This window comes from Pseudochaenichthys georgianus, chromosome 5 (assembly GCF_902827115.2).
Source record: "Pseudochaenichthys georgianus chromosome 5, fPseGeo1.2, whole genome shotgun sequence".
In the NCBI taxonomy this organism is placed as follows: domain Eukaryota; kingdom Metazoa; phylum Chordata; class Actinopteri; order Perciformes; family Channichthyidae; genus Pseudochaenichthys; species Pseudochaenichthys georgianus.
In genome coordinates this window covers 9,452-35,955 of record NC_047507.1, presented here as the reverse complement: position 1 = coordinate 35,955, position 26,504 = coordinate 9,452, and the positions used below count along the sequence as shown (strand labels likewise).

General features: G+C 38.8%; 3 protein-coding genes across 4 annotated transcripts in view; 1 reads left to right on the top strand and 2 right to left on the bottom strand.

Annotated features, from left to right (window-relative positions):
- ergic3 (ERGIC and golgi 3) overlaps positions 1 to 25,248 on the top strand; it is a 44,974-nt gene extending 19,726 nt beyond the window's left edge. The window contains exons 8-14 of one of the 2 annotated variants that reach the window (XM_034083089.2): positions 444 to 458; positions 1,737 to 1,768; positions 2,854 to 2,950; positions 13,206 to 13,270; positions 13,929 to 14,065; positions 18,396 to 18,451; positions 19,887 to 25,248. In XM_034083089.2, the coding sequence (XP_033938980.1) occupies positions 444 to 458; positions 1,737 to 1,768; positions 2,854 to 2,950; positions 13,206 to 13,270; positions 13,929 to 14,065; positions 18,396 to 18,451; positions 19,887 to 19,966 (482 nt within the window). In that variant the 3' untranslated portion in view covers positions 19,967 to 25,248. The remainder of the gene's footprint in view (positions 1 to 443; positions 459 to 1,736; positions 1,769 to 2,853; positions 2,951 to 13,205; positions 13,271 to 13,928; positions 14,066 to 18,395; positions 18,452 to 19,886) is intronic. The other variant, XM_034083090.2, reaches the window with a different exon arrangement.
- romo1 (reactive oxygen species modulator 1) lies at positions 10,086 to 12,374 on the bottom strand. The gene is made up of 3 exons (XM_034083091.2): positions 12,240 to 12,374; positions 10,893 to 11,023; positions 10,086 to 10,312 (listed from the first exon to the last, which is right to left on the bottom strand). The coding sequence occupies exons 2-3, from the start codon at positions 11,021 to 11,023 to the stop codon at positions 10,204 to 10,206; spliced, it is 240 nt and encodes a 79-aa protein (XP_033938982.1). The 5' UTR covers positions 12,240 to 12,374; the 3' UTR covers positions 10,086 to 10,203.
- LOC139433923 (probable inactive protein kinase DDB_G0270444) lies at positions 18,478 to 19,074 on the bottom strand (the record flags this gene model as incomplete). The annotated part of the gene is made up of 1 exon (XM_071203334.1): positions 18,478 to 19,074. A coding segment is annotated over one exon (597 nt), but the record flags the coding sequence as incomplete, so codon positions are not given.
- Positions 25,249 to 26,504: the final 1,256 nt, after the last annotated feature.

Genomic DNA, 26,504 nt, shown 5'->3' with positions numbered 1-26,504 from the left:
CTCTGGGCGGTGTGAACAAAACGGGGGCTGAAAGGAAGAACCGGTTCCGAACCAGAAGAGCACAAGAGGAGCTAGAACGGGAACCGCGTTGGTGTGAAAGGGGCAAGAGAGTTCAAAGAACTATGTGGTGAACGTTGACAAATGGTTCTGTGGGTGAAGATGACTTTTGTTTGTTGTTATCTTTAAACATTCAGCGGCAGAAACAAGAGACGAGACTCACTCTGAGGAGGTGACTGAACATCTCCAGCTTTTAGATCAACCCTTATGCTCGAGTAGAGATTAAATCACGAGCACAGACGTTTTAAAAGCTTTCAGGATCATTTCTAGAAATATAAATGGAGCATATATAAGATTGTTCTCAGTGTTGTGCATCCTCACACACAGTGCCGTGGTTTGTTGTATACCTGCATCATTACAGTGACTCTTCTCTCTTCTTTCTGCAGTGCACGCTGTGGAAAGTAAGTCCTTCTTTACTTGGAGTTTAAAAAATAAATAATCGTATAAATACCTGTCAAGTCCTCCTTGTCCCTCGCAGGAACCTGTTTGTGTAAATGTGGTGAATGTTTGCAATGAGACAATCATTTTGTACATTTAAGTGGAAGATACTTAATAACTTAATACTATATAGAATAAATTGCAATTTGGATACAACTTTTTCTAAATAAACAATAACAGGGGACCTACAGCTTAAAGGAAGTCATATTTCAGTCTACTAAATACATTTTAATTACATTTAAAGACCAATTTTACATGCATTTTTACGCTATGTTATGTCATCACGCCCAACATTAGCCTCCTTTAGCTTAGCGGTGGTGACGTGAAGTCATGTGACCGTGCCGTAGTTCCTTTATAGCCCAACATTAGCCTCCTTTAGCTTAGCGGTGGAGACGTGAAGTCATGTGACCGTGCTGTAGTTCCTTTATAGCCCAACATTAGCCTCCTTTAGCTTAGCGGTGGTGACGTGAAGTCATGTGACCGTGCCGTAGTTCCTTTATAGCCCAACATTAGCCACCTTTAGCTTTGCGATGGTGACGTGAAGTCATGTGACCGTGCTGTAGTTCCTTTATAGCCCAACATTAGCCCCCTTTAGCTTAGCGGTGGTGACGTGAAGTCATGTGACCGTGCCGTAGTTCCTTTATAGCCCAACATTAGCCTCCTTTAGCTTAGCGGTGGTGACGTGAAGTCATGTGACCGTGCCGTAGTTCCTTTATAGCCCAACATTAGCCTCCTTTAGCTTAGCGGTGGTGACGTGAAGTCATGTGACCGTGCCGTAGTTCCTTTATAGCCCAACATTAGCCACCTTTAGCTTAGCGGTGGTGACGTGAAGTCATGTGACCGTGCTGTAGTTCCTTTATAGCCCAACATTAGCCGCCTTTAGCTTAGCGGTGGTGACTAAATACCTCCTGATGTTTATAATCACAAATGAGGAGATTTCAGGGAGGTCAAAGGTCAGAGCCTCAGATGCAGTGCTAACTAACCTCTCTGTGTCTTTTATCTTTAAACTAATCACTCTGAGGAGCTGCATCTCTCACACACTGATCAATAACTCCCTCTTCTGTGCTGAATGTGTATTTAAAGTATTTGTAATTAACACATTTCCCGGGCGCCGTACATAATGCTCCTAACATTAGGATGGGTCAAAAGCAGAATGTACACTTCCTCTCTGTGGGTCGATTAAGGGTTTTTCCTTCTTCTCCTTCGCTTCTAACGGAGTGTTGTTTTCTTTGTGTTTGCAGTTCACGACCTGCAGAGTTTCGGCTTAGACAACGTAAGTGACTTTGTTTAAAGGAAATGCAGAACAGCAACTAACGATTTTTTAGATAAACCTATTAAGTGTTTTTTTAATAAATGTAAGAAAATAGTGTAATTTTCAGTCTCTCAAAAGTTCAACACGATGTCTTTAGCTTCTTCCTTTGTCAGTCCTAAAGTCCACATATTCATTTTTATGATATAAAAACAGGATTTTATTACTTAAACATTTTCTTCATGCCATTTTTGCACGAAAAATTACTTAACGGTTTAAATATATATTGAAAAAAATACTTTTCTTATGTTAATTATTATCATTTGGTTTGGAAGTTTGAATACATTGTGACTCAGAACTTTATTTGACAGATTGTAATCATTTAAATGGTAGATAGTAACACTATTCAGTGGAGGGAATACGTTTGATCCCTTGCCGATTTTGTAAGTGTACCCACTTCCAAATAAATGAACAGTCGGTCATTTTAATGTCAGGTTTATTCGACTAATGAGAGAGAGAGAATATCAAAAGGAAAAAATTTCTTTGTAAGTGGGCAAACTAACTAAATCTGCAGGGGATCAAATACTTATGTTTAAACACCAACTTAAATGTTCTTTTAGTCTTTATTATTTACCTACTTTTATATTATTTTATAGGTCTGAAAAGATGTTACACGTTTCAATAGCAATATTTATTTTTACGTTGTTTTTTAAATATTTTAATTGTTTCACCTTTATTAGAATTATGCCATTTTTATTACTATTATCTTTTTATTTGTATTTCTGTTGTTCCTACATGTTCACTTTGTTGAGGGGGTTTATTGTTGCATCGACTCAGTTGTCTTGTGTCTTATCTGTCCGAGAGAAACCATTATTTGTTAAAATGTTATATTTTGCTGCATGTACCTTTCACAGTTCTCAACAAATAATCTGAGGGGAATTTGTTGTTGTTTGTTTTTAACTTGTGATGTGTCATTTCGTAAAGCACTTGGAGCTGCATGTGTTGTATGGCAAGTGCTGTATAAATAAAGCTTTATTGTTATTCATTCCTCCACTGTATATAAAAGACCTGATTGTTGCTGTTAATAATTCCTCTCTTCCTTCCTGCAGATAAACATGACCCACCTGATAAAACACCTCTCGTTCGGGAAAGATTACCCCGGCATCGTGAACCCTCTGGACGACACGGACGTCAACGCACCTCAAGGTCAGACACTTCACATTTAACTGTTTCAATATAATGGTAACAGGAACAACCAGAGGTGGGAAGCAGTGGAGTACAAATACTTCGTTACTGTACTTAAGTACATTTTTCTGGTATCAGTACTTTACTCCACTACTTATTTTCCTGACGACTTTTTACTTTGACTTCTTACATGTTGAACTCAAATACCTGTACTTTCTACTTCTTACATGTTGAACTCAAATACCTGTACTTTCTACTTCTCACATGTTGAACTCAAATACCTGTACTTTCTACTTCTTACATGTTGAACTCAAATACCTGTACTTTCTACTTCTTACATGTTGAACACAAATACCTGTACTTTCTACTTCTTACATGTTGAACACAAATACCTGTACTTTCTACTTCTTACATGTTGAACTCAAATACCTGTACTTTCTACTTCTCACATGTTGAACTCAAATACCTGTACTTTCTACTTCTCACATGTTGAACTCAAATACCTGTACTTTCTACTTCTTACATGTTGAACACAAATACCTGTACTTTCTACTTCTTACATGTTGAACACAAATACCTGTACTTTCTACTTCTCACATGTTGAACTCAAATACCTGTACTTTCTACTTCTTACATGTTGAACTCAAATACCTGTACTTTCTACTTCTCACATGTTGAACTCAAATACCTGTACTTTCTACTTCTCACATGTTGAACTCAAATACCTGTACTTTCTACTTCTTACATGTTGAACACAAACAACTGTACTTTCTACTTCTTACATGTTGAACACAAATACCTGTACTTTCTACTTCTTACATGTTGAACTCAAATACCTGTACTTTCTACTTCTTACATGTTGAACTCAAATACCTGTACTTTCTACTTCTTACATGTTGAACTCAAATACCTGTACTTTCTACTTCTTACATGTTGAACTCAAATACCTGTACTTTCTACTTCTTACATGTTGAACTCAAATACCTGTACTTTCTACTTCTCACATGTTGAACTCAAATACCTGTACTTTCTACTTCTCACATGTTGAACTCAAATACCTGTACTTTCTACTTCTCTCATGTTGAACTCAAATACCTGTACTTTCTACTTCTCTCATGTTGAACACAAATACCTGTACTTTCTACTTCTCACATGTTGAACTCAAATACCTGTACTTTCTACTTCTTACATGTTGAACACAAATACCTGTACTTTCTACTTCTTACATGTTGAACACAAATACCTGTACTTTCTACTTCTCACATGTTGAACTCAAATACCTGTACTTTCTACTTCTTACATGTTGAACTCAAATACCTGTACTTTCTACTTCTCACATGTTGAACTCAAATACCTGTACTTTCTACTTCTCACATGTTGAACTCAAATACCTGTACTTTCTACTTCTCACATGTTGAACTCAAATACCTGTACTTTCTACTTCTCACATGTTGAACTCAAATACCTGTACTTTCTACTTCTCACATGTTGAACTCAAATACCTGTACTTTCTACTTCTCACATGTTGAACTCAAATACCTGTACTTTCTACTTCTTACATGTTGAACACAAATACCTGTACTTTCTACTTCTCACATGTTGAACTCAAATACCTGTACTTTCTACTTCTTACATGTTGAACACAAATACCTGTACTTTCTACTTCTCACATGTTGAACACAAATACCTGTACTTTCTACTTCTTACATGTTGAACACAAATACCTGTACTTTCTACTTCTCACATGTTGAACACAAATACCTGTACTTTCTACTTCTTACATGTTGAACACAAATACCTGTACTTTCTACTTCTCACATGTTGAACACAAATACCTGTACTTTCTACTTCTTAAATGTTGAACCCAAATACCTGTACTTTCTACTTCTCACATGCTGAACACAAATACCTGTACTTTCTACTTCTCACATGTTGAACTCAAATACCTGTACTTTCTACTTCTCTCATGTTGAACACAAATACCTGTACTTTCTACTTCTCACATGTTGAACTCAAATACCTGTACTTTCTACTTCTTACATGTTGAACCCAAATACCTGTACTTTCTACTTCTCTCATGTTGAACTCAAATACCTGTACTTTCTACTTCTTACATGTTGAACACAAATACCTGTACTTTCTACTTCTTACATGTTGAACTCAAATACCTGTACTTTCTACTTCTTACATGTTGAACACAAATACCTGTACTTTCTACTTCTTACATGTTGAACTCAAATACCTGTACTTTCTACTTCTTACATGTTGAACTCAAATACCTGTACTTTCTACTTCTCACATGTTGAACCCAAATACCTGTACTTTCTACTTCTCTCATGTTGAACACAAATACCTGTACTTTCTACTTCTCTCATGTTGGAACTCAAATACCTGTACTTTCTACTTCTCTCATGTTGAACTCAAATACCTGTACTTTCTACTTCTCTCATGTTGAACTCAAATACCTGTACTTTCTACTTCTCTCATTTCCCAAACAGCTGGTTCCTTTAGTCTGAATGTGTGTTGGTGCGTGATCATTATTATTTAGAGTCATTGCGTGCGTATTGATTTGAACACGATCCGTGTATCCATCACTTCCTGGGGCCTTGCGTATAATTCACGTGGGAAGGTTGCTTACGTAGGGCAAATGAACTCGAAATGCGGTGCAGCTTTTGCGGGCTTCACGTAACGCCCATATTTGCCTATAAGTAGTCAAAGAAACGCCCATTCATTCATTCATCCTGACTGACTGCATGGAGAAGAGCAGGACATGAGGACAGAACAGCTCAAAAAGATCTCTCACCGTGTCAGATTTTGGTTATTTTGGGCAGGTGGAGATAAATCATATTGTTTGGTGGATGCAGTTTGAACAGAGCAGCAGCATGGAGGTCGGATCGTCACCAACATAAATAAATAAGTGGTCCGAAAAAGGTTCATGACGAAAACACTCCTCAGGCAGTGTGTTTGCACCGGGGGCCTCATGTATAACGCCGTGCGTAGGACTCACGTGGGAAGGTTGCTTACGTGGTAGAAATCCAAAAAATAGGTACAGAAATGTTCCGACATTTTCCGATTCACCAAACATTGCGTACCGGCGAGGAAAGTGCGTACGGCACTTCCTACGCCGGTTTCCCTTTATAAATCACAATCGATCGTTTCTCGTCTCTCCCGTTGTTGTGCTTCGTGCGTACGCATGGGTTACGGCCCGTCTACACGACAGCGTCGAAAGCTCCAAGCTGCTCCAATCTGCCCATTCACTTTCAACGGGGTGACGTCACGTAGCCGCGCTTTTTCGCCGAACTGAATTGTGGGTAGCAGAGCGAGGCGTCTCAGGCGTCCCAGGCGACCAGAAGTTGAACATTGTTCAACTTCTGGTCGCCTGGACGCCGGAGTAGCCAGCGCCAGCCAATCAAATCCCGTTCAATCAAATCCCGTTTCCCAAAATCTGACAGCTGAAGCCGTAGCCAATCAAACCGCGTCTAAGCTGGGAGAGATATCCCGCCGTTCATTTCTATATTTCAAAAAAAGTTGGAGGAGAAACTAACTATCGCCGTAGCGAATCACCCGGTTTTGTATGACCAGACCCTCTTCACCTCCCGGGATACAAACCGGAGGAACCAGCATGGAGGGAGGTGGCAGAGACAGTGGGGGAAACTGGTAGGTTTTCGCCTGTTTGGGGAGTTTATATATATATATATATATATATTGCTCTCATAAAATCCCCGGGGGTTTTTGCTTTGTATGTCGGGGGCGGGAGATTCATGTGATTGGTTGTTGGCCGTGTTGCTTGAATAAAATCCCCAAGCTCCAGACACGCCCAGCTCCAAGCTATTTTTGGAGCTGTAGTGTGGACGCTCCGTGAGAGTTTGCGTGGAGGACCGCACATTTTCTCGTCAAGTTAGTATTTTATAAATCGCAAACATTGCGTAGAAACTGGCGTACGCCATTTTTTGAGCGTATATTCCTTTATAAATGAGGCCCCAGGTCTTCTCTGAAGAAGAGGGACCAATGGAAACGTTGTCATGTTGCCGTTGGTCACCATGGAAACATTCATTAGCTAACAATGACATCATTGTTCTATTGATATAAAGGGAGGTCAGGTACTCTTTAAAGCAGCTGCTAGCTATGAGTACTTTTTACTGGGGCTTTTTACTCAGGCTTTTTACCCAAAGCCTCTTTACTTTCACTTGAGTAAAGAAGTTTAGTCAGTACTTCTACTTTCACCAGAGTATTTCTAAACACGAGTATCTGTACTTCTACTTGAGTAAAGGATGTGTGTCCAACAAATAGGGGAACGTGTAACACTGTTTATGCATCATTTTGCACCAAATCGGACCATTTCATCTGGACTACGCCACTATCTAATCTAATCAGGTGCAATTATAACCGGGTTTCAGAGGTGAGAGAAGTACTCAAATCGTGTACCTGAGTAAAAGTAGAAGTACTCAGATCTTGTACTTGAGTAAAAGTAGAAGTACTCAGATCTTGTGCTTAAGTAAAAGTAGAAGTACTCGGATCTTGTGCTTAAGTAAAAGTAGAAGTACTCAGATCTTGTACTTAAGTAAAAGTAGAAGTACTCAGATCTTGTGCTTAAGTAGAAGTACTCAGATCTTGAGTCAAAGTAGAAGTACTCAGGTCATGTACTTGAGTAAAAGTAGAAGTACTCAAATCGTGTACCTGAGTAAAAGTAGAAGTACTCAGATCTTGTACTTGAGTAAAAGTAGAAGTACTCAGATCTTGTGCTTAAGTAAAAGTAGAAGTACTCAGATCTTGTGCTTAAGTAAAAGTAGAAGTACTCGGATCTTGTGCTTAAGTAAAAGTAGAAGTACTCAGATCTTGTACTTAAGTAAAAGTAGAAGTACTCAGATCTTGTGCTTAAGTAGAAGTACTCAGATCTTGTACTTGAGTAAAAGTAGAAGTACTCAGATCTTGTGCTTAAGTAAAAGTAGAAGTACTCGGATCTTGTGCTTAAGTAAAAGTAGAAGTACTCAGATCTTGTACTTAAGTAAAAGTAGAAGTACTCAGATCTTGTGCTTAAGTAGAAGTACTCAGATCTTGAGTCAAAGTAGAAGTACTCAGGTCATGTACTTGAGTAAAAGTAGAAGTACTCAAATCGTGTACCTGAGTAAAAGTAGAAGTACTCAGATCTTGAGTCAAAGTAGAAGTACTCAGATCTTGTACTTGAGTAAAAGTAGAAGTACTCAGATCTTGTGCTTAAGTAAAAGTAGAAGTACTCAGGTCATGTACTTGAGTAAAAGTAGAAGTACTCAGATCTTGTGCTTAAGTAAAAGTAGAAGTACTCAGATCTTGTACTTGAGTAAAAGTAGAAGTACTCAGATCTTGTACTTGAGTGAAAGTAGAAGTACTCAGATCTTGTGCTTAAGTAGAAGTACTCAGATCTTGAGTCAAAGTAGAAGTACTCAGGTCATGTACTTGAGTAAAAGTAGAAGTACTCAAATCGTGTACCTGAGTAAAAGTAGAAGTACTCAGATCTTGTACTTGAGTAAAAGTAGAGGTACTCAGATCTTGTGCTTAAGTAAAAGTAGAAGTACTCAGATCTTGTACTTGAGTAAAAGTAGAAGTACTCAGATCTTGTGCTTAAGTAGAAGTACTCAGATCTTGAGTCAAAGTAGAAGTACTCAGATATTGTACTTGAGTAAAAGTAGAAGTACTCGGGTCATGTACTTGAGTAAAAGTAGAAGTACTCAGATCTTGTGCTTAAGTAAAAGTAGAAGTACTCAGATATTGTACTTGAGTAAAAGTAGAAGTACTCAGATCTTGTACTTGAGTGAAAGTAGAAGTACTCAGGTCTGGTACTTGAGTAAAAGTAAAAGTACTCAGATCTTGTACTTGAGTAAAAGTAGAAGTACTCAGATCTTGTACTTGAGTAAAAGTAGAAGTACTCAGATCTTGTGCTTGAGTAAAAGTAGAAGTACTCGGATCTTGTGCTTGAGTAAAAGTAGAAGTACTCAGATATTGTACTTGAGTAAAAGTAGAAGTACCAGAGTGTAGGAATACTCTGTTACAATAAAAGTCCTGCATTCAAAATGTTCCTCAAGGGAAAGTAGAAAGTATTCTCATCTAAATATAGTGAAAGACAGTAAAAGTAGTCGTTGTGCAGATTGGTCCATTTCAGAATAATATATATGATATGTTTTATAATGATTGATCATGAAAGTGTTCTCAAAGCTGGTGAAGGTGCAGCTAGTCTGAAGTACTTTGTAGACTGCAGGGTAGCTGGTGAAGGTGCAGCTAGTCTGAAGTACTTTGTAGACTGCAGGGTAGCTGGTGAAGGTGCAGCTAGTCTGAAGTACTTTGTAGACTGCAGGGTAGCTGGTGAAGGTGCAGCTAGTCTGAAGTACTTTGTAGACTGCAGGGTAGCTGGTGAAGGTGCAGCTAGTCTGAAGTACTTTGTAGACTGCAGGGTAGCTGGTGAAGGTGCAGCTAGTCTGAAGTACTTTGTAGACTGCAGGGTAGCTGGTGAAGGTGCAGCTAGTCTGAAGTACTTTGTAGACTGCAGGGTAGCTGGTGAAGGTGCAGCTAGTCTGAAGTACTTTGTAGACTGCAGGGTAGCTGGTGAAGCTGCAGCTAGTCTGAAGTACTTTGTAGACTGCAGGGTAGCTGGTGGAGGTGCAGCTAGTCTGAAGTACTTTGTAGACTGCAGGGTAGCTGGTGAAGGAGCAGCTAGTCTGAAGTACTTTGTAGACTGCAGGGTAGCTGGTGGAGGTGCAGCTAGTCTGAAGTACTTTGTAGACTGCAGGGTAGCTGGTGGATTCACTCCAGGTGGAACTAAAGTCTGATTCAACACTTGGTTATATTTCACATCATTCATCCTGATCTGTGAAGTAACTAAAGTAACTAAATACATGTAGTGGAGGAGAAGTACACAGTAGCATCAAATGGAAATACTCAAGTAAAGTACAAGTATCTCAAAATGGTACTTGAGTAAATGTACTTAGTTACTTTACACCTCTGTCAGGTTGTGGCGTGATACAAAATATGATTTCGTACAGATGCTCATTTGAAATCCCCCTTCCTTCTAATATTACAATATCATTCATAATAACTCGTTCCAAAATCATGCAGCTTAGAAAATATCCTTCAAAATGAAACGTGCCGTTTGATGTCGGTAAATTAAGAGCATCAGAACACATCGTTTGACGAATCGGAACTTTTATTGACAAAAACTGGACTGTCGTAGAGAGAGAGCGTTGTTATCTGAAAAGTCCCATAGCTGTATAACAGAGTGGTGGAGGTGGCTCCTCCTCCTCCTCTCAGCAGCGTATTCCCATCCCGATGGACATGAAGGTGCCGAACGTCCCGCCGCTTTGCATCATGGTCTTTCCCACGCCTCCCATCAGCTCCCTGCCACGCATCCCAATCCTGGAGGCACACAAGACGCATTCAGATTTTTTTTAACATCGTTTTTCAGCCTCAAAATGTTTTTTTACAATTCTTTATTGAGAAGACAGTTGAGAACATGTTACAATGTGTTCCTACCCAGTTAGTTCTAGTGCTTTGTATAACATATGTTGGGCGCAGAGTTACCGGAGACAGGGCCGACCATTCGTTAGAAATGCAATTATACTTTTGAGGATTTTTCATTTGTCTAATTAGCCAGTTCTAAGGGACACTTTGGACATCTTTAAAGTATTGGACCACAACAGCTGGGATTAAATGAAGTCTAGAGTTTACCCAGGTGCAGTTAGTGTTTCTACCCGGGTGCCATTATAGGTTTTTTTATATAATCTTTTGAGTGCAGAGTTAGACTATTATAATTATACTTTTGGTTAAGGATTTTTCATTTGTCTAATTAGCCAGTTTTAAGGGACACTTTGGACATCTTTAAAGTACTGACCACAACAGCTGGGATTAAACAAAGTCCACATTGTAGATATGTCCCCCAGGTGCAGTTATAGCGTTAGTGTAACATCTTGTGGGCGTAAAGTGAGCGCAGCGTTACCTGAGACAGGAGAAAGTGCCGAACATGGCTCCAGCAGCCATTCCCACGGCGAAGCCCATCATGAAGCCCATTTTCACCCGATCGAAGCAGTTGGGCTGCGTCTGTCCGTACGAACCGACAGCCACCGGCATCTGGAGGGGGAAGAGAGACGGGTTGATATCCAATTGATTCACGGCTTTATCGTCATGTGCTCAGCAGCTACAGTTTAGATATGGTGATGAAAAACTGAAGTCTCGGGCTCCTCTAACAGAGCCACATGAATATGAGATACTTTCCCCGACTAAATTAGCCTTTACGCAGCGTTCTCTTTAAGCGGCAAACCAGCAGAGAATGAGTCGGAGTTCTCTGTTTTGTTGTTGTAATATCTGGGTTCTGATCTGACATTTAAAGTCATCAACTTGGACAGTTTTCACGATTTACAGTTTAAGACTAAACAATTGTTCTAGAAAATACTCCATAAAGAAAGTAAACGTTGGTTGCAGCACTGACACAGGAAACTGTTTAATAAAACCAGTTAAAGATCCAAGTATGCAGCTTTGAAAAACTGGCAGCAAGATGTTGATGAAGATGAGGTGGAAGAAATACTCAGATTTGTAGCAATACTACATTTAAAAAGTAAAAGTCCTGCATTCAAAATCTCACTTAAGTACAAAAGTGTTGTCATCAAAATATACTTAAAGTACTAAAAGTGAAAGTACTCATTCTGTGTAATGGCCCATCTCAAAATCATATATATATATATATTGTGTTTTTATCACAACTGGTAAAGGTGGAGCCAATTTGAATAACTTTATGTACTGCTGCTGGATATTTTAACCTATCATTAAATGTCATAGTTTATGTATTAGTTATAAAACAATAATACTAACCCTAAAGGTAACTAGTATTGGCTTCTGAAATATAGTAGTGTCACTGTACTTAGTTACTTGACCTTTCCATCTAGCTTGCTATGAGTACATTATGAAGTACATATTGGACACTGGTTGATACTTAAACAGAAAACCCTACTAGCTGCTAGCTGTGTCTTAAACCCAGACATTAATCAGTTGTTCTAACTCAGGTTAATGATTGGTTAGGTAATCACTGTTATTGCATTAGCTAGAGCTAATGTTAGCCAGCACCTGTTTTTAACATTTAGCATTAAAAACAACCAACACATTGTTCACTGCAGTCCGTAAACATTTGATAAAATACAATGTGATATTGTTTATTTTGTAAAGTTCACTTTTAATCCCCACAGTGTGTTGTGTTAGCTTAGCATGCTACCCGACATGCTAACGTCTCCTGTGGCCTTGACAGTTAAACACGCGTGTTTTATCACTAAATATCTCCGTGAATCCACCTTACCTTGGACTATGAGTGTGAAATGTGTTTGTTTGTCTGGATCTTGACGGCAGGACGGTCGAGGGTTTGATGCTGCGGGGTTTAAATGTCTTTTAGCAAACCTCCATTACCGGATAGAGAAGAGAGAGAGGGATAATGTGGAGGAGAAAATAAACAGCGCCACCGGTGGTTCATTTTAGTACTGCTGCTAGTGAGGTTTTTAACCATTGTGCCATAGATACTATACTTTATGTATATCTACAGAAACATACTATAGATAATGGCATTGGATTGAATATATATTATAATTGTGCAAATAGTTCTGGGTTATAGAAAAGGAGACACTTTACACGCCAGCGATTTGTTGTACAGGTTATTGCAGTTTGCAGGTTTTCCTCTTAGACTTTTCCGAATTTATCGAATTTCTACTTTTTCTCAGAATTTCGATATTCTATGAATTTGGACTTTTTCTCATAATGTCGTCTTTTTACAGAATCTTTCGATTTGTACAATATGTTTGAATTTTTCAGAATTTTGACTTTCTCAGAATTTCTACGTTTTTACAGAATTTCGACTTACTATGAATTTTGACTTTTTCTCAGAACATTTTGATATTTCACACAATTCTATATGTAAACAAGCTTGCATTTATTGCATTAAGACTCTATAAATGTACCAATATTTAGTAGTTATGATCAAGAGTGAAGCGTGTTTGTCATCCAGTGGTACGGGTTAATAAATAAACCAATTAAAAAATCTATTTTAAGCCATCTCCAGTTTGGAAGAAATATTTTTTGATCTAAAAGTATGTCCATCCATCTTCTACCTGTTATCCGTGGTCGGGACCCCAAACTTCCCTTCCCCTGACATTTGACCTCACTCTGTTCGCTTTTGATGCCTTCAACATATATTTACAACCTACTGCTCTCCCTTGTGTTGTGTGTGTCTGCATTCATATTTTAACAATCCTTCCCTTTCCTCTCCCCACAGCATCAATGATGTACCAGTATTTTGTGAAAATCGTCCCTACCATCTACGTAAAAACTGACGGAGAGGTGAGTTCATTTGACTTTCTTTCCGTATATAATATCCTCTTTTTATTCAAACCAGGCAGCTAGACCGGTGGACTTGAATTCATCATTTAAAACGAAAAAACATTCATCCATTATTTATATTTAAATAATGTTGGTGCTATAAACTAAAACGTGATTAGTGTATCCTTTTTTCTGTTTGTGAAATTATCTTTAAACCGTTATTTATCATTAAAATGAGACTTAAAATGATGGTTTTCCACCATCATTGTTTGTTGTTGTACTCAATTGAATCTAATGTTTAATTTAAAGCTGTATGAGGCAACAATTTATAAGTTAAGACATTTAAAAAATGGAGAGGATCACATCGTCTGTCAATCACAAACTGGAACTATTTGTTTTGGAGAAAGTGGACTGATTTCGTAAAACCTCATAGTCCAGATTTCATTTTTACAAACGTTTGATTTGACTGTGAAGTCCCGATCGCTCCCTAATGCTCGTATTGTTCGTACACATTTCGGACCGACAAACTTAACATGTACAATTACTATGTCTCTAAAAAACACTGTGTAGTTGTTTGCTGCCAAATGTCAATACAAAATATATTACAAAAGTATTTATAACCTGCTATCCGTCTCCCCTTGCTGTAATAGTGTTGTGTTGTCTTTTTGTTCTCCTGCAGGTGGTAAAAACAAACCAGTTCTCCGTCACCAGGCACGAGAAGGTGGCCAACGGGCTGATCGGAGACCAGGGGCTGCCGGGCGTCTTTGTTTTATACGAACTGTCACCTATGATGGTTAAGTTCACAGAGAAACACAGGTAGGAGAAATAGAATATAGTCCTCTATTGTCAGTGTGTTGGGTAAAAGTAGAAGTACTCAGATCTGGTACTTGAGTAAAAGTAGAAGTACTCAGATCTGGTACTTGAGTCAAAGTAGAAGCACTCAGATCTTGTACTTGAGTAGAAGTACTCAGATCTTGTACTTTAGTCAAAGTAGAAGCACTCAGATCTTGTACTTGAGTAGAAGTACTCAGATCTTGTACTTGAGTAAAAGTAGAAGTACTCAGATCTTGTACTTGAGTAAAAGTAGAAGTACTCAGATCTTGTATTTGAGTAAAAGTAGAAGTACTCAGATCTTGTACTTGAGTAAAAGTAGAAGTACTCAGATCTTGTACTTGAGTAAAAGTAGAAGTACTCAGATCTTGTATTTGAGTAAAAGTAGAAGTACTCAGATCTTGTACTTGAGTAAAAGTAGAAGTACTCAGATCTTGTACTTGAGTAAAAGTAGAAGTACTCAGATCTTGTACTTGAGTAAAAGTAGAAGTACTCAGATCTTGTACTTGAGTAAAAGTAGAAGTACTCAGATCTTGTACTTGAGTAGAAGTACTCAGATCTTGTACTTGAGTAAAAGTAGAAGTACTCAGATCTTGTACTTGAGTAAAAGTAGAAGTACTCCGATCTTGTACTTGAGTAAAAGTAGAAGTACTCAGATCTTATACTTGAGTAAAAGTAGAAGCACTCAGATATTGTACTTGAGTAGAAGTACTCAGATCTTGTACTTGAGTAAAAGTAGAAGTACTCAGATCTTGTACTTGAGTAAAAGTAGAAGCACTCAGATCTTGTACTTGAGTAAAAGTAGAAGTACTCAGATCTTATACTTGAGTAAAAGTAGAAGCACTCAGATCTTGTACTTGAGTAGAAGTACTCAGATATTGTACTTGAGTAGAAGTACTCAGATCTTGTACTTGAGTAAAAGTAGAAGTACTCAGATCTTGTACCTGAGTAAAAGTAGAAGTACTCAGATCTTGTACTTGAGTAAAAGTAGAAGTACTCAGAACTTGTACTTGAGTAAAAGTAGAAGTACTCAGATCTTGTACTTGAGTAAAAGTAGAAGTACTCAGATTTGGTACTTGAGTAAAAGTAGAAGTACTCAGATTTGGTACTTGAGTAAAAGTAGAAGTACTCAGATTTGGAGAACTCTTTAAAGTAGAGACACTACATACTGATATACACCTGAACATCAACAGGAGAGGACTCTTTAAAGAAGAGACACTACATACTGATATACACCTGAACATCAGCAGGAGAGGACTCTTTAAAGTAGAGACACTACATACTGATATACACCTGAACATCAGCAGGAGAGGACTCTTTAAAGAAGAGACACTACATACTGATATACACCTGAACATCAGCAGGAGAGGACTCTTTAAAGTAGAGACACTACATACTGATATACACCTGACCATCAGCAGGAGAGGACTCTTTAAAGTAGAGACACTACATACTGATATACACCTGAACATCAGCAGGAGAGGACTCTTTAAAGTAGAGACACTACATACTGATATACACCTGAACATCAGCAGGAGAGGACTCTTTAAAGTAGAGACACTACATACTGATATACACCTGAACATCAGCAGGAGAGGACTCTTTAAAGTAGAGACACTACATACTGATATACACCTGAACATCAGCAGGAGAGGACTCTTTAAAGTAGAGACACTACACACTGATATACACCTGAACATCAGCAGGAGAGGACTCTTTAAAGTAGAGACACTACACACTGATATACACCTGAACATCAGCAGGAGAGGACTCTTTAAAGTAGAGACACTACATACTGATATACACCTGAACATCAGCAGGAGAGGACTCTTTAAAGTAGAGACACTACATACTGATATACACCTGAACATCAGCAGGAGAGGACTCTTTAAAGTAGAGACACTACACACTGATATACACCTGAACATCAGCAGGAGAGGACTCTTTAAAGTAGAGACACTACATACTGATATACACCTGAACATCAGCAGGAGATGACTCTTTAAAGTAGAGACACTACATACTGATATACACCTCAACATCAGCAGGAGAGGACTCTTTAAAGTAGAGACACTACATACTGATATACACCTGAACATCAGCAGGAGAGGACTCTTTAAAGTAGAGACACTACATACTGATATACACCTGAACATCAGCAGGAGAGGACTCTTTAAAGTAGAGACACTACATACTGATATACACCTGAACATCAGCAGGAGAGGACTCTTTAAAGTAGAGACACTACATACTGATATACACCTGAACATCAGCAGGAGAGGACTCTTTAAAGTAGAGACACTACATACTGATATACACCTGATCATCAGCAGGAGAGGACTCTTTAAAGTAGAGAAACCACATACTGATATACACCTGAACATCAGCAGGAGAGGACTCTTTAAAGTAGAGACACTACATACTGATATACACCTGAACATCAGCAGGAGAGGACTCTTTAAAGTAGAGACACTACATACTGATATACACCTGAACATCAGCAGGAGAGGACTCTTTAAAGTAGATACACTACATACTGATATACACCTGAACATCAGCAGGAGAGGACTCTTTAAAGTAGAGACACTACATACTGATATACACCTGAACATCAGCAGGAGAGGACTCTTTAAAGTAGAGACACTACACACTGATATACACCTGAACATCAGCAGGAGAGGACTCTTTAAAGTAGAGACACTACACACTGATATACACCTGAACATCAGCAGGAGAGGACTCTTTAAAGTAGAGACACTACATACTGATATACACCTGAACATCAGCAGGAGAGGACTCTTTAAAGTAGAGACACTACATACTGATATACACCTGAACATCAGCAGGAGAGGACTCTTTAAAGTAGATACACTACATACTGATATACACCTGAACATCAGCAGGAGAGGACTCTTTAAAGTAGAGACACTACACACTGATATACACCTGAACATCAGCAGGAGAGGACTCTTTAAAGTAGAGACACTACATACTGATATACACCTGAACATCAGCAGGAGATGACTCTTTAAAGTAGAGACACTACATACTGATATACACCTCAACATCAGCAGGAGAGGACTCTTTAAAGTAGAGACACTACATACTGATATACACCTGAACATCAGCAGGAGAGGACTCTTTAAAGTAGAGACACTACATACTGATATACACCTGAACATCAGCAGGAGAGGACTCTTTAAAGTAGAGACACTACATACTGATATACACCTGAACATCAGCAGGAGAGGACTCTTTAAAGTAGAGACACTACATACTGATATACACCTGAACATCAGCAGGAGAGGACTCTTTAAAGTAGAGACACTACATACTGATATACACCTGAACATCAGCAGGAGAGGACTCTTTAAAGTAGAGACACTACATACTGATCTACACCTGAACATCAGCAGGAGAGGACTCTTTAAAGTAGAGACACTACATACTGATATACACCTGATCATCAGCAGGAGAGGACTCTTTAAAGTAGAGAAACCACATACTGATATACACCTGAACATCAGCAGGAGAGGACTCTTTAAAGTAGAGACACTACACACTGATATACACCTGAACATCAGCAGGAGAGGACTCTTTAAAGTAGAGACACTACACACTGATATACACCTGAACATCAGCAGGAGAGGACTCTTTAAAGTAGAGACACTACATACTGATATACACCTGAACATCAGCAGGAGAGGACTCTTTAAAGTAGAGACACTACATACTGATATACACCTGAACATCAGCAGGAGAGGACTCTTTAAAGTAGAGACACTACACACTGATATACACCTGAACATCAGCAGGAGAGGACTCTTTAAAGTAGAGACACTACACACTGATATACACCTGAACATCAGCAGGAGAGGACTCTTTAAAGTAGAGACACTACACACTGATATACACCTGGACATCAGCAGGAGAGGACTCTTTAAAGTAGAGACACTACATACTGATAAACACCTGAACATCAGCAGGAGAGGACTCTTTAAAGTAGAGACACTACATACTGATATACACCTGAACATCAGCAGGAGAGGACTCTTTAAAGTAGAGACGCTACATACTGATATACACCTGAACATCAGCAGGAGAGGACTCTTTAAAGTAGAGACACTACATACTGATATACACCTGAACACCAGCAGGAGAGGACTCTTTAAAGACAATACCATGATTCAAGAAGTCAATGTAAATGTTCATGTCAGTAAAATAAGTGTTCTTGTTAAAACAATATGTCCTCTCTTTTTCTCTCTCTCTTTTTCTCTCTCTCTTTTTCTCTCTCTCTTTTTCTCTCTCTTTTCAGATCGTTCACACACTTTTTAACAGGAGTGTGTGCCATCATTGGAGGAGTATTTACAGGTCAGTCCCTAACACACACAGCAGCTTCAAATGCATAAAAATGAAGTGGATAATAAAACCTGATGTTCTCTTTCCTCTTTCCTTTCCTCTTGTGTGTCCTCTTTCCTTTCCTCTTGTGTGTCCTCTCGTGTTTCCTCTTGTGTGTCCTCTTGTGTTTCCTCTTTCCTTTCCTCTTGTGTGTCCTCTCGTGTGTCCTCTTTCCTTTCCTCTCGTGTGTCCTCTTGTGTTTCCTCTTTCCTTTCCTCTTGTGTGTCCTCTCGTGTGTCCTCTTTCCTTTCCTCTTGTGTGTCCTCTTTCCTTTCCTCTTGTGTTTCCTCTCGTGTGTCCTCTTTCCTTTCCTCTTGTGTGTCCTCTTTCCTTTCCTCTTGTGTGTCCTCTCGTGTGTCCTCTTTCCTTTCCTCTTGTGTGTCCTCTTGTGTTTCCTCTTTCCTTTCCTCTTGTGTGTCCTCTTGTGTGTCCTCTCGTGTGTCCTCTTTCCTTTCCTCTTGTGTGTCCTCTTGTGTTTCCTCTTTCCTTTCCTCTCGTGTGTCCTCTTTCCTTTCCTCTTGTGTGTCCTCTTGTGTTTCCTCTTTCCTTTCCTCTTGTGTGTCCTCTTGTGTTTCCTCTTTCCTTTCCTCTTGTGTTTCCTCTCGTGTTTCCTCTTTCCTTTCCTCTTGTGTTTCCTCTCGTGTTTCCTCTTTCCTTTCCTCTTGTGTTTCCTCTCGTGTTTCCTCTCGTGTTTCCTCTCGTGTTTCCTCTTTCCTTTCCTCTTGTGTGTCCTCTCGTGTTTCCTCTCGTGTTTCCTCTTGTGTTTCCTCTTTCCTTTCCTCTTTCCTTTCCTCTCGTGTTTCCTCTTGTGTTTCCTCTTTCCTTTCCTCTCGTGTTTCCTCTCGTGTTTCCTCTCGTGTTTCCTCTCGTGTTTCCTCTCGTGTTTCCTCTTTCCTTTCCTCTCGTGTTTCCTCTTGTGTTTCCTCTCGTGTTTCCTCTTTCCTTTCCTCTCGTGTTTCCTCTTTCCTTTCCTCTCGTGTTTCCTCTCGTGTTTCCTCTCGTGTTTCCTCTCGTGTTTCCTCTCGTGTTTCCTCTTTCCTTTCCTCTCGTGTTTCCTCTCGTGTTTCCTCTTTCCTTTCCTCTCGTGTTTCCTCTCGTGTTTCCTCTTTCCTTTCCTCTCGTGTTTCCTCTCGTGTTTCCTCTCGTGTTTCCTCTCGTGTTTCCTCTTTCCTTTCCTCTCGTGTTTCCTCTCGTGTTTCCTCTTTCCTTTCCTCTCGTGTTTCCTCTCGTGTTTCCTCTTGTGTTTCCTCTTTCCTTTCCTCTCGTGTTTCCTCTTTCCTTTCCTCTCGTGTTTCCTCTCGTGTTTCCTCTCGTCTTTCCTCTTGTCTTTCCTCTCGTGTTTCCTCTTTCCTTTCCTCTTGTGTGTCCTCTTTCCTTTCCTCTTTCCTTTCCTCTCGTGTTTCTGCAGTTGCCGGATTGATCGATTCGCTCATCTACCACTCAGCTCGAGTCATCCAGAAGAAGATAGAGTTGGGGAAAGCCTCCTAACAGCGCCCCCTGCTGGCCTCCGCGGTGAAAGAAAAACAGACAGGAAAGAAAGGACAGAGGGAGACAGAGAGGTTTTAAATCCGACACGTTTTCGATTCCTCTGTCTCTCTTTTCGTTCTGGAAAAAGCACTGAAGAGGAACTTGTTGGGGGGATTTTGCTCTCCGGTTAAAATGTAAGAGGTTTGTTTTTGTGATTGAACTCAAGAGAGGAAGCTTCTTTTTCTTCTTCTTCTTCACGGAGGACGGGAACTTCACTTTCTTCTTTAACGTCCTGATTCACATTCGTTAGAGGATCCAAAGGGGTGAGGATGAGAGGGAGGCTTTTTGGGAAGGAATACGTCACCCCAAAATTATTCATTTTCATATCAGTAACTCTTTTCTCCATTTAACTTGAGAAGAACCACCATATATAACAAGTTGTGTGAAGTTGATTAGACCTTTTTTAGGGTGAACTGTTCCTTTAAAGACCAAAAGGACTTCAATACCAGCTGAATAACGACACTTTACGGCAGAAAAACGAAATACGTCACCTCAAAGTTATTCCTTTTCCTATCAGTCACTCCTTTCAAACTCTTGTACACGTTAAAGAAAATGTATCCTTTAATGTGAGGAAGTTGAAAGTGAAGAACGACCATCTATTACAAGTTGAAGTTGATATTAAAAAATGTCGTGTGATGTGATCCTTTAAAGACTTTCTGTACAAAAAATCCCTCAAAACCAGCAGATTTTCTTTGATTTTCAACAAAATAACGTCAAAGAAATACGTCACCCCAAATTATTCATGTTCCTATCCCTCACTCCTATCAAACTATTCCTCAATTTAAAGCGAAGTTAAAGGCGACGACCATCTCTTACAAGTTGTGAGATGTTGATTAGACACTTTTGGGGTGAAATGTTCCTTTAAAAAATCAAAAATACTTGAAAAGCAGCTGATTTTCTCTGATTTTCAGCTAAATAACGACACTTTAAGGAAGATAAACTAAATACATCACCTCTCAATGATTAGTTTTCTCATCAGTGACGTCTTCCTCGACACGTATTACAAGTTGTGAGAAGTTGATAAGGAAACGTGTTGGGTGACGTAATTCTTTAAAGACTTTCTGTACAGAAATCCCTCAAAACCAGCAGATTTTCTTTGATGTTCAGCTAAATGACGACACTTAAACTGCGGATAAAAAACCCCAAATGATTAGTGATCTTATCAGTTACTTCCTCCATGTAACAGCGGAAACCTTAATGGAAGAAACAATGTATTTTATCCAGAATCACAGAAAGTCTAACACGACACATAATCATTTTTTCTCGATAAGATCTGAATGTATTGGGGAAAATGTAGGGATTCGTTTTGTATTTTTCTTATTTTCAACAAAAACCACATTATTATTTTCCCTTGTTGGGTGACGTGTTCCTTTAAAGACTTTCTGTACAAAAGATCCCTCAAAAACCATCTGATTTCCTCTGATTTTCAGCTCAAGAAGCCGCTTTAAAGGCAGATTTCTGACCTCAAGCTTGAATTAAAACCCACTCTGTGTAGGATTTGGTTTTTTCATCGTGAGAATCTGAATGACTTGAGTTTACAGCCGTCAAAACAGGTGCAAATAGTCAAAAACAAATAGAACATATGGATTTATTTAGCCGGGAACTCGAAGTCAGTCGCTTTCCATCCGATAATAACGTCACATTTTATGAACTTCCACCTGTTTCAGTGCCAACTCTCCACTGTGACATGAACTGTATTATTTGTCTCTCATAGTGTTTTTTGGATTCATCCATTTTTCTAAATCCTACACACAGTGGCTTTAAAATAAAGAGATTTTATTTGAAAATGACTCGATATAATCAGACGTCCTGCAGTGTGAATGGAGTCAGTGTTTAAGAAGTGGTAGTGAAGGAAGTCCCATAATAGTCTGTTTGCAGTTTGTGATCACAGAAATGTTGTATGTTAAAAATGTATCGTGGGGTCTCCAGCACATAGAAACTGCCGGATACTAACTTGCATTTGTTGGTAAATGTGCACAATTAGCACAAGTTGTATTAATTAGCATCAATACACACACATTATTGGCCAATTTGGAACATTTAGGAGTGGTTTTGGAGGTTATTGAGGATGTTGAATCCAGTTCGGACATGTTCAAGAACAGAAATGGCAGATTTAACAGATTTGTTGACAACTGTAGTTACTTGTGACAGTAAGTAGGTAGGTAGGTTGGTCAGAAAGTGGCTATATTCATACTGTAGACTCATTTTGATGGACTTTGAGTCGATTTAAAAGTTTTACGGGACACAAAACAGCCATTTTGGATCCTGGAAATGTCAGAAATTGATTAAATATCCTCAAAAACCACTTATAAACCGTCCAAATCGGCCAAGAATTTGATTAACTAATGTCGGCATATGCTAATTAATGCCAATTGTACAAATTGGTCAACATGCAGGTTAGCATCCGGCAGTGTCTATGAGCTGGAGACCCTGCTATACATTTCTATCATAAAACGTTGTCATGAATAGGTTCACTAAGCTGGAAAGTAGACTAGTAGTTCAAAAAAAGGACTAGTTTTTTGTGGGGCTGTCTCACACAGAAACCCTTCATAAGTCAAATCCTGGCTTATAAAATACCGCTTCCATAAAATATCTCCATCTTGGCTCAATTTGAACTTCGTTCAAGCCAATTAAAGCAGTGTTTATTCTTAGCCTGAGACCCCATTTACAGGCAAACGCATACGAAATGCAAACGAACCGAATACGATATCAAAAAGTCTTCCGTTCACACGAGACCGCGCGGGAGTAGTACATAGGCCTGTAAGTGGCGCTGTACTTTCGCCACAAAATACACCAAAAGTAGCGAAGAAGACCCCCGAGCGTGGTTGCCATCGTTGCCCTTCTGTTTATGCCCCGCGGTGGATTTAGCAACATGTAGTTCATGTCATTCTCCATGTCCACTTGTTGCTGAGGGTTGAGGTAGAGGAGCTGTAGATTTTGCACTAGCATCTGTAGCATGGTCAGTAGCTACCGACCATGCTACAGCAGTGAGCAGCAGAGGTGGGGAGAGGCGGAGCTATGGCTTCATCGTTATCAGGAAATGATCGTATAGGGCGTACACAGGGAGCCGTTTGCCCCCCCAGAGCGTTCTGTTTGCAGATCTATCCTCCTTGGGACCCGTTATCGTTTGCGGGGTCCGTTTCCGCGTTTCCGTTACGGCCTCGTGTGAACGAACGGGCTGTACGAAAGAGAAAGTAGCGGATACAACCGTTTGCGTTCTCGTGTAAACAGCACCTTAAACAGAGCGTTTCAGAGAGGAAGTGAACACAGGTGTATAAAGACGGACATTATGAGAAAATAAAAGTGTATTTTGAACATTAAAGCAGGTAATCATGTTGGAGTAGAAACCAAAAAGACAAGAACACTCTTACAAATGAAATAATTTGCCTCTTTAAATGGATAGAAATGCAAAGCCAGGCTCTCTTTTCCGGAAATTCGGTCATTTTTCTGACTTTGTCTCACAACATGATCGAGGAAATGTATAATTTAGAAGTCAAAGTTTGTTCAATGTGTAAATATTGTACAGACACATCACTGCTGCCTCAGAAACACTGAGTGAATCTCACCCGATTGAGTGTTTTCTGTGTTAAAAAAACACTTACATATATTTTTATTTTGCATTGTTTTTTGAGGGAAAAGGGCATCTTCTTTTCTGCTGCTTTCTTTTTGTTGTTTCTTTGGATTAATGGACAACAGTTTGCTGTTTAATGATTATATTTGGGATGTGGGATTTGGGGACATTAAAGGGTTAAAACCAGTGGTGGAAAGTAACGGAGTACATTTACTTTAGTACTGCATTTAAGTACAATTTAATGCCACTTTAAACTGTTTCTAAACTACATTTAAAAGGGTACATAATGCATTTAACATCCTATTAAGATATAGCATTATGATTTAAACTTAATGCATCTCTACAAATAAAATAGGGAACAGTTTGAGGTAAGAATGTGAAATCATCCAATATATTACAAAAAGAGAATATTGTACTTTACTTTATTATTTTAGATACCTTGAAGAAAGAAAGAAACTTTAATAATGAACAGTTAACAGTAAAATGCTACTTGATGCAACAATACACACACACACACACACACACACACACACACACACACACACACACACACACACACACACACACACACACACACACACACACACACACACACACACACACTAAAATGCTACTTGATGCAACAATGTTGGCTCGCGCTACCACACATTGTGATAAGCTAAGGGGCGGGACATCTCTATGGTGTTGACCAATCACAACAGAGCCGACCAGCTAACCAATCAGAGCAGCTCTGGTTTCAGACAGAGGGTGGAAAGAGGTTCTGCAGCACAGGCATGAGAACAATAAAGATCTTTTTGAACATCCATATTCATTAGTTAATGTTGTCTTAATAATATAAAGCTGTAACTAATGTTGTCTTATATAGTTCAAAATGTAGTGGAGAAGTTTAAACTATGTATACAATACAATAGAAGTACCTCAAAATCAAACTTAAGAACAGTACTTTAGTAAATACTTAGTTACTTTACAACACTGCTAATACATAAGCAAACATGTAAAGGCGTTTACTTGTAATGGAGTATTTTGAGATTCATTCTTTGGTGCTTTTGCTTCAGTAAAGTCTCTGAGTACTTCCTCCACTTCCTGGTTGTTTCACAGTTTCTTGCACTGTTTAAAAAAGTGTTTTATTCAGATGTTGAAGCTTTTCTAATGACAGGGAGGCGGCTAAATGTGGGGTTTATCTTCTCATTTTATTCCTCTCACACATGTGGAGCCTCCAGATGAGACCCAGATGTTTTCACTCGCCCCTTTGAGTCTATTTTTAGAGTCGTAGACAGATTTGTGGGTAAAAAATGTTGTATTATGGAAGGACAGCACTGGTGGTTTCACATGTTCGTGGCCCTTTAACTACAACAGTTTAGAGGATCCGTAGAATAATAAAAGTCTGAATCACGCTGAACCAGAACCTGGATATAAATCCCTTCCTGTCTGCTGGAAGGTTTCATTTTGTTTTAATGATGTTCGTTTATTGAAAAAGCGTCTGAAATGTGATCCTGGACGTTTCAGCACCTTTTAACATCTAAATAATCAGTGGCGTGTGTGCGTGCGTGTGTGTGCGTGTGTGTGTGTGTGTGTGTGTGTGTGGGGCTGAGAGATGTATTTATATTTTGATTGTCCTCAAACAGTTTTTAAAATGACAGATAATAAATGTTGAATACACCAGCTGCTTCAACCGTCCGTCTCCTCTTTATTCATGTTTACTTTTTTAAATGTTCTATTAATAGTAGATTATATGTACTTTATTGATTCCAAAAAAAGTATATATATATATATATATCTAAACATCTGTAAGGTATGCACAGTATAGAAAACACTATGAAATAAACAGAATAAGTTAAAATACACTGTAAAAGACCAACGTACTACAACAAAGATATAGAGGATACGTCATACATTTTACAAAATACCATAGATCTAGTATTTAGAAAATATATTTAAAAAGATATATATATAGAAAATAATATATCTATTTAAAGATACATTTTTAAAATAATATTTTATTATTCTCAACACAATAATCATATTTGATCACCTGACATAAAAGATGTACACTTTGATTAAACCACATCTTAGTCAGTAATTGTGAACTGTCCCGCAGTTGCACCTGATGGCCGCTAGATGGCGACACTACACTTCAAACTGGCATTTACACACAGATAGGAGCAGAGCATCTGAATGAAATTACAACGTGTGTGTGCGCGCGCGCGTGTGTGTGTGTCCACAGAGAACAGTTAGATGCTGGAAATGTAATTATGTGTCTGGGCGTTGTACATTTGAACTGCTCAAGTAAAAGCAGAACATACAACTCAGTGAACTTCATTTCAAATAACATCCGGCATTCATCATTTTTGCTTAATTAAACGTAAAGAAGTATTATTGAAAAACGATCAAATAGGGGGTTCTAAATCGATTAATTACCACCGGAAATCTATAATACGCAATACGCGTTAGGGACACAGTTACTCGATCACACTGGATGTAAAACCAATCTTAGTTCAAGTATATTACATACATTTAAGAGAGTCAACAATGAGCTTATGTTGGTTGGTTTCAGGGTCTTAAGGGTTTTGGAAAAAGAGTTAACGTATATATTTTGGAGGAGAGGCTCCACTTTAGGGTCAGAGGTTTTGGTGTGTTTATATTCAGGGTCTAAAATGTGTTTGGGTTGAGATGTAACTCCTGTTATTGAGCGGGTGCAGGATTTAGAGTTATGGTTGGACACAAGACTCTGTTGTCTCTGATCTCCTTATTATTGAACATCAAACTTTAGATGTTGTGACGTAACGCGAAGTCTCTGGATAATCAGTCTGCCATCACAAAGTTAGCATTTCTGTCTTCATTTCGCTTTTTCTTCTGATCATGACTCACTCTGAGATCAAAGAGTAATAAAAACGAAATGTTCAAGATAAGTAGATTATATTTCACAAA